Raw genomic sequence first — 8481 nt, forward strand, 5'->3', positions numbered from 1 at the left:
AATATAATACATGCACCTCGTTGTACCTGATAGTCTGCAATCTGTTGTAAAAGTCATCTGACCACTTTCTGCTGGTTGATTTCTGAAGGATCAAAACTATTTTTATTTGATTGGTCACCTTTTAAATAGAAAGATGCAATAATTCATGTCACTTCATATATCTTCATAATTTAAAGTTAACACACACCTGATTAGTAAAAACACAAAGCACATCATATTGTAACATAATCAGTATTGGTAGTAAAATGCTAATAAAATCATTACATCAAAACTAGTATTCTCTCGTGCAATACAGCCTAAAACCTGGTGACTGGACTTAGTTAAAAACCTGGAATAGATGTCTCCTGGTATAGATGTGTTAGTCTCCACTGAGAAAAAAAAACACCTCTTTATAGATGATTCTTTTCCTTTGCATAGAAAGTGGAAATGTTTTGTATTCCTCTTTCATTTTGTCTCCTGTGTTGCCCTGTCCCATGTGATCTGATTGTGTAATGCTATTTATCCAGAACTGTGCTTTGTGTTCATGTAAATAGGTGTTTGTTAATAAACAAATGTGCTCTTTTAATGATCTTGTGTGCCATTCAGTAAAGACACGATCTGCATAAGAGGAACAAGTTTATTATAGAAAATAATCTGCAAACTCTTGACCGAACAAGCAACCAGCACTCTGAGTACAGAAGAAAACCCAAGACCACTCATGTAACTCCTGTATAGCGGTGGCTCCTCACTACAGCTTTAGGACATGAAAGCACGAACACTGCCTCTGATGACGGCCCTGCAGATGGGGCAGTGACGCAGGCTGGCGGCACAATCGCCGCACACCACCAGGTGGCCACAGGGGATGAAGACGATGGACACCAGCTTGTCCATGCACACCTTACAGGTCCTCTCCTCCTGCAGCTGCCTCAGCAGCTCCTCTGGACTGGGGTCCTTCACTGGTTTGGCAAATCGCATACAGAAAAAACAAAACAAGATTAACTCACATTCACAAACTACAAGCTAACTGCTATGTCTGAAGCATGATTTCTGCAGGATAGAGCAATCTTATGTCAGCAGTTAAATTGTGTCATTGATTATGAAAATTATTTCAAGCACATAAGTTGCTTTTATTCCTGCTATCGATATGTACACGTGTCGACCTCTGACCTTTCCCTCTGAGGGGTGTTTTTGTCCTCACATTTCCAGCACTGGGGCCCTGCCTCATCTCTGGCTCTGAAGTGAAAAAAACATGACAGTCAAACACATTATGACCTCAGACACACAAGCCACACCCCTTAAGTCTAACTGTATTCTAAATAGTCAAAAAGGGGCTAATTTAACTTCAAGGCTTTAAGAGTTAAAGGTACATCCACTGGTTCTACATAATGCACATTGACTGGCATATTAGGATCTATTGGAACAGGTGGAACCATTTTGACTACATAATACAGATGCAGTCACAACATGAACTTTTGGGGGTAATGCTAAATGAACTTTTAGATGCCTGATGGCCACGGCCACAACGCCAGCACTTGTTGTTGCTCCTGATCCACGACGACTCCTGCTCTCTGGTCATCTGCTTAAAGTTGGCACAGTTGTTCAGATAGTGGTTGCTGTTGTCACAGTATGAACAGTAGGCCTTCCCCTCCTCCGTCTTACTGTGGTGGTTGACTGAAGGCTCTGAAGCGAGCAGGGTTGCTGGAGTGCTTGTCTCGCCTGCCTTTCCTGTGCCCAGTAGAGCGGTCCTGTTCTCTTTCTTCCTGTTGGAGGACTCCTCTCTCCTGTAGCCGGCACCCTTCACACGATCCTCTTGCATCTCAAGCTCATATTCCAGCCACTCAGCCAAGTCCTTGAGTGTGGATATTGCTACTCTCATGGGGTGGATAAATCTCTTGAAGCTGGCTATGAGGTCATGGGGTAGCTTACCAAGTAACCTGGATACATTAGAACCACAGTGCAGCTCCACTTGGCCTCTCATCCCCAACTGTTCCAGCATGCCCACTAGTGAGCGTACACGGAGAGCAAGCAGACGAAAGGCTTTCAGGTCACCACTATGGATGTCTGGGCCATCCATCAACTCTATGATGCGTTGCAACGCCAGCTTGTGTGGCTGCCCATACATCTTAGTGAGGGCCAGCATTGTGTCTGTGTAAGGCTGCCAGGAGTCTCTGTAGGAATCTGCCACGATCAAGGCCTCCTCGCACCTCAGATGATCCTTGAGGATCTTGAACTTGAATCGCTCTGTGGCATCATTCGGAAGAATATTCTCCAGCGCAAACTTCATCCTTGAGAATTGTTTCGGATCTGGCATCGTCAGGTGTGGGATAGATGGCTTGGACACTCTGCAACTATGCACCTGGGTGAATGCCGGGTCTTCAGAGAGAGTCCGATATGGGGCGTACCCTCCCTCTGCTCGGCCTGTATAACCATAGTGCGGCTCGTGTGGCAGTGGCTGGGTTCTCTGACCATGCTGGTCTACAAAGGAGTTGCTTGCTCGAGGAGGGACCGAATAGTATTGTGGATAGGAGCGTTCCCCTTCCACCCAGTGTGAAACTCGGAGGTGGGAGAAATCTTCTGCTAACATGTCACCTGGACCGGGTGGGGAGAAGTATGTTTCTCTGCGGCCAACAGGTTGCCCTGTATATTGAATCTGTGCCGGTGTTGAGTGATACCTCTCTTGTCCAGGGTTGTCCGGTAGGTGCGGGCGTGAAGCTGTCTGCCGTATGGTAGGTTTGAGTGGGTCTCTAATGTCAGTCACCAAATTTTCTAACTGTTGGTGGAGATCGACATGGGTTTGTTTAATCTCCTGTAGTGTTACAACGAGTCCAGGTGTTTGGCTCCTCCGGTGCCTAAAAGCTGCATTCTCTTGGTTGATCTGCTGCCACCTGCTGGACCGATCTGGCACCTGGCTGGATGTGTTGCGCAGGTGCTCCTGCATCTTTTCCCACTGTTCTTTCAACAAATGATGGTCTGGTGCAGTGCCTTGGCCGATTGGCTTTGTGGCACGAGAGGGCTCTGGACCGAATAATGCCTTCGCTGCTTCTCGAGTGATCTGGGGTAATTGGGCATGGAACCGCTTCTGGGACCCTGGTCTGGAGGGGTCATAGTCTGACAGGTAGGAGGGGACTGTTGCCTGTCTTAAGGGTGTGGGGACTGCACCATCTGGCTCAAGGTTTTGCATCTTTAAACTGTAATCCGCTATCAGGACCAATGAAAAATAGTGCACGAGTTGCGTGCTGGTTGGATAGTTCGAACCGCTGTGGAGAGTCCGGCAGGAACTCTGGGTTGGCCTTCAAAGAAAATGGTTCAAATAACCAGGCCTTGTTGTGACGAAGAGTTCCTTTATTGTTCCTTTAAGGTCCTTTATGTGGTTTCACAGAAACTGTGCTTGTCTCTGTTCGGTTTGTATTTTCAAATGTGGTCAAATTCCTCTGTGTCTGCTATAATTCAAAGGAATGGGATGGATTCTGAGAGGCTTCACTACCTGTTACATGTAATAAGATCACAGATCACAGGAGTTTGTGCCTTTGATCATTGCATGACAGGGGCTTGTGTGATAGGATTTTAATTAAGAATTATCAAGGATTGGAATGAACATTCAAACTGTGCAACATATGACAGGTCCTCACTAATAAAGCATTTGTTACACAAGAAGGGCATAAACAACACAATTCTAGCATGTAAAATGCACACAACTGTAGCTCGTCTAATACTGTAACACAACACAGACATACTATTATGGGCCAGCTGTCTACTTTGAATTGCCTCATTTAAATATACGGAAGACAACTCTCCAAATACACTAACTGCAAAATAGAAACTCTTAACAGAGTGTGTATAGAGGCATGGCCTTTTTTTTACATACTTGATTAATGGGGAAGGAAAGATGAAACAAATATTGCACTTGAGAAGTCTAATGATTTTCTGGACTTTCTTTTGTAAAATATTTTTTTTCAAATTCCTCCCTGTGCTTCAAACTGATTTAAATAAAATGTAAGACATTTAAAGGGGAAATGTCAGAGAATCTGAAAAATGACAAAGGGCTCCAACCAGACATTTAAAATATCTTTTGTACTTTATAGCCTTACTATATAGGAGAAGAGGGTAATCTACAAAGTAACTATGAATATTGCTGGCTGTTTGTACTGTATTTATGTAGCACTTGTCTAGTGTTATTTATCACTATAAGTGCTTAACAGTATGTCAGTAAGTCACATTCACCCATTCATACGCAGCACGTTTTCAATCACACAGACCCGCGCTACCTCCTGAGCCACAGCTGCCTCTTATTTGTAGTGGGGTGGAATAAAACAGTTGAAGGACATTGGAAATACTTAAATTGTACTTACATACAATACTTCAGTTAAAAGAGTGCATTTACCTCCGCTCTGTAGCGCCCTCTGTCGGTCCTCCTCCTCTGTCTGCAGCACGTCAGTGACCAGGTCAGATACAGAGGTGTAGTGCTGGCCCGCCAAAAGATACTTGGTCTGGACCAGACTCTCCACCAGGCTGGCCTCAAAGCCCATCTGAAGCACAGTCTGCACCACAGGAGAAAGCATGACTGAGGAGGCTGCCAGGCCTCCGACCACATCTGGGGGAGGAGAGGATGGGTGAAGGGAAGTGATAACTTCAAAAGCAGTTTAGTGACCAGCCTCTGGACGAACTATTTGAGAGACAAACTCTGCAGCTTACCCTTCTCTGCCAATTCATTTACATTTCAAACCAAAGATCTCTATATCTGTTGAAATGGATTATAATTGTGATTCCTTTATTGAATTAAATAATTGCCCTCTCCTGACTGAACGGCAACCCCATGCAGCAGTCAAATGATTTCCATAGCTGTCTGTAATCACTGCAAACCTCGATCAAATAATTAGCTTGTAGTGCTGGTGAAAGGTATGCTTTTATCCTTCAAATCCATGTTTCAAACAAGGTGGTTCTCCCATGATTCAGTCAAGTGACTGCTGCCTCACTTTTCTACATTTACAAAACTAGCTAATGTTACCTCTACCTTTCCCCCCTTTTGTGTGAACAAGCAAATGTGGATGTTGACTTCGATAGTTTGCATCAAAGAAAGATGCAGGTATCTTGTTATCCTGGTCTACATGGTAGAAAGTAGTTTTTTTAAAATGTTTTTGGTACATAAATTACATTTTTTTAATGACTTACCATTTCTGGAGCCAGTGTCTCTGCTTGTAGAGGTCTGTGATCCAACCTTTAAAAGTAATCATATGTCAAATTCACAGTGAAAGTCATAAATCATTTAAATGCAAGAATGGCAAAGTGACATTTATAAATGTGGAATTGTTATTATTATAATGTCTGCAGTATGATAGATGGATATTATGTAGAAAAGAAGGATTCTCACCACAGTCTCACCCAAATGGAAATGAGTATCCTGTATGTTGCTGATATATTCCTGCCCTCTTGACTGGATTAAAAACTCACACCTGAAAAATATAAAGATAGTTTTGTTTTCTTAAATCTGCTGATGCATAAATGTTATGTTAATGTTAATGTTAAATATTAATAAAACTTTTTCATTTGCCAGTGGAAAATAATGGTAAATTATGTGTTAAACAGAATAATCTATACTGTATGTGCCAGTGAAAAGTCCTGCTGTTACCGTGGAAACCACTTGGCATGTTCCTGCCAGGGGTCATCCCCTGGCTCCCAGTTTCTCAGCCCTCCGTCACAGTAGAAGCATTTGACATTGTCACCGTGACCTGTCAGGATGAACAAGACAAATGTTAGAAGGGGCTAATGTCTAATGTCTGCTCCACAAAAAAACTACTCGTTGTAGGGTTACTAATATCAGTTGGCATTAATTCCATGATGTTGTCTCCACACCATGTGTATTGCCTGAAGCTTTGGAACCCTTCTTCTCTCGCAGCTCCAGCTTTGTCCAGGTTGTTCTGTCCACAACATCATGACTCAGCAGGACAATTGTACCATGAACTCTCTCACAAAGAGAGGTCACTCTAGCAGAGGCTGGGTCAGTGCTGAATATTTCACTGAAATATACTCATGGACACTCAAATGTTGCCCATAAAATATTAAAAAGAGCAGATGCTTATGATACAAACGTTTGATCAGGTTTAATAGTGAGACAGTGACCACCTGTGTAGAAAAATCCTGCCCTGGCGAGAACCTCAGGCTGGACTGAGGCCTCAGTGGGCCAGTTGTGGAAAGTGGTAATCCGGGAATCCTCAGCCTCCATCTCTGGGTAGACCGCTTGTCCAGCCGTCCCCTGATCATCCATGGTCATCCTCTGGAGTTGACTCAATAACTGGCCGTCCACTGAGTCCGAGGATCCAACTCGGATTGGAATATTTCCCACAGCTTGACCCAGTATGAAACTGCAAGTGGGGAAATGCCTGTTGTGCTCCTCGGCTGGGTTGTCCCCGTGGACCCAACATCTTAAAATCCCTCCGCAACAGAAACACTGGACTTTATCCCCGGAGCCTAGAAAGAAGAAGCCCGCTTTGGCCAGCTCTCCAGATGTGACCGGTGCATCCGCTGGCCAGTTCTGGAAAGTTCGAAGTCTCGCCCTTTCTCTTCTCATCTGAGGCTCCTCAAGAATGTGCACCATAGTACTTCTGTCATCCATCGTTCTGTGGCATGTAGGTTTTCCTTTCGCTTTCTGTCCTGTGCCAGTCATCCCTTTTGCGGTCCATAGTGGAGCGCAGACTGAAGGTGAGTGTAGAACATCGACTGGAATAATATGATCAGCTGTGGGGGCCTGCCGTTGGCCTACAGGAGACTGCTTTCCAGAAAATCCACTGAATGCCAGAATGGATGCTCATTGATGCTTGAATGAATGACAGCCTGAACGTGACATGTTACTCTGCCTCTTGGGGGGGAAAAGGCCAAACATGTAAATAATTTTAGAAGCATACTATAGGCTGACAAATGTTATGACTATCAAAGGGATATTACAATGATACAAAAGGATAGCAGCATGAGCAGAATAAGGTCACTACAGAATTCTATGATTTCTTACAGCAACAAAGTGAACACTGTGGTGCTTTTCCATGTGGGGTTTGCTGGAGTTCAACAAATGCCCACAGATTCAGTCTCATATAAAAAGTAACACCTGACCTTTAAAAGTATTTTGGAAACACAAACAAGGCTTCGTCTTTTTTTTTTTTGCTGCTTATCTTGATTACATCGACACTGATCCTTCTCTCTGTTGGGTGTTTGTGTCTTCAAGGGCCTGCAAGACTACCCTTCCCTCTGCACTTGTACGAGTAATATTAACAGTGAAGATGACACACTTACCAAACACTCAAACATAATAAACTGTGTTTCCTTGGAATAATAATGTAGAATTTACAGGGTGTGGGGTCAGTGAGGCCTAATAAGACAGTAACATGTATCAGACAAAAGAAAGGGAAAACAGGATGCGACAATTACATTATCTTCTTTCATAGTGTCAAAAGTAGTAATACATACATACATGTGAATATGAATAGCTATATATAGATTTATATACAGTATTTATAAAGTAAGTTCTACCATTTGACCATTGGCAAATTTGAGGGGATTGTGGCTGCATTGTTGCTTCCACCTGGTGGTGCCAGAGAGTAATAACTTTTGTTATTCATTGCAGGCCAGAACCTCACCTGTCCATGTTAAATTTGTTCAAAAAATCACCATGGCAATCGGTGTAATTCTGCAGACATCAGTTTCAGCCTGATGTCGCGCCACAAGTTGTCAAAACAGTCAGATTTCTAAATCCGATATTCATTTTCTGGGCCAGAACTCCTAAATGCAAAGGTGGACTGTAACTACATTGGGACTGGTGCCTGACATTAATTATCATTGCTTTTTTTTTGTTATTTCACTTTTTTAGTTTTTTTGTTACATTCCAGCAAGTCTCACGTGGGCACTGTGCTGAACCAAACTGTATCAGATCTGAGGGGCCCTGCAGAAAAGCACACGGTCTGCTGACAGCCCCCCTGGCGCTCGCTGTGCACAGCCACACACACGGCGCAAAAATAGCACCAATGCCAGTGAACATGTGAGAAAAAAACGTATTAAATGTCAACGCTTCAAGGGCTGGGATTTTTATTTTTTATTAATTGCGTCATCTGAATCACAGACGTTAGCTATAGTTACAGTTTTTTTTTGTTTTTTTTATTTGAATGCAAATGTTGCCCCCCCCCCGCACTCCCCCTCCATACCCCGCAGGGAACGACGTGAACTGCAGCGGCTCGAAGCCCGGATGGAGCAGCCATTGGGGAAGTGTTCAGGGCTCTAACGTTACTGAGGAGGACCTCTCTCTCTCTCTCTCTCCCTCTCTTTGGAATAAAACAAAAAAGACAAAGTAAAGGCGACGATAGAAATATTACCCAGATCGGAAAGGTCCAGACGACGAGACGCAACGTTCAAATCGGAGAAAAAACAACAGCCCGTACCAGGGAGCCGGCTGCTTTCGGAGCACAGTATCCGAGGAGGCAGACTTGGAAGTGTGGAAGTTGGGAGACGTGCACCGAGCGG

General features: G+C 43.9%; 1 protein-coding gene across 2 annotated transcripts; it reads right to left on the minus strand.

Annotated features, from left to right (window-relative positions):
• Positions 1-598: 598 nt before the first annotated feature.
• On the minus strand, positions 599-8469 carry birc7 (baculoviral IAP repeat containing 7). Of its 2 annotated transcripts, XM_035646191.2 has the most exons (8): positions 8334-8469; positions 6100-6832; positions 5606-5705; positions 5348-5429; positions 5149-5194; positions 4361-4570; positions 1147-1212; positions 599-935 (listed from the first exon to the last, which is right to left on the minus strand). In XM_035646191.2, exons 2-8 carry the CDS (start codon positions 6638-6640, stop codon positions 736-738), a joined length of 1245 nt encoding a protein of 414 aa, XP_035502084.1. In that variant the 5' UTR covers positions 6641-6832; positions 8334-8469; the 3' UTR covers positions 599-735. The 2 variants fall into 2 exon arrangements, with proteins under 2 accessions (XP_035502084.1, XP_035502083.2); XM_035646190.2 differs by lacking the exons at positions 4361-4570; positions 5149-5194; positions 5348-5429; ... (1 more) ...; positions 6100-6832; positions 8334-8469 and adding an exon at positions 1639-3449.
• Between the last annotated feature and the right edge of the window lie 12 nt (positions 8470-8481).

This window comes from Scophthalmus maximus, chromosome 3, assembly GCF_022379125.1.
Source record: "Scophthalmus maximus strain ysfricsl-2021 chromosome 3, ASM2237912v1, whole genome shotgun sequence".
NCBI classification, from domain to species: Eukaryota; Metazoa; Chordata; class Actinopteri; order Pleuronectiformes; family Scophthalmidae; genus Scophthalmus; species Scophthalmus maximus.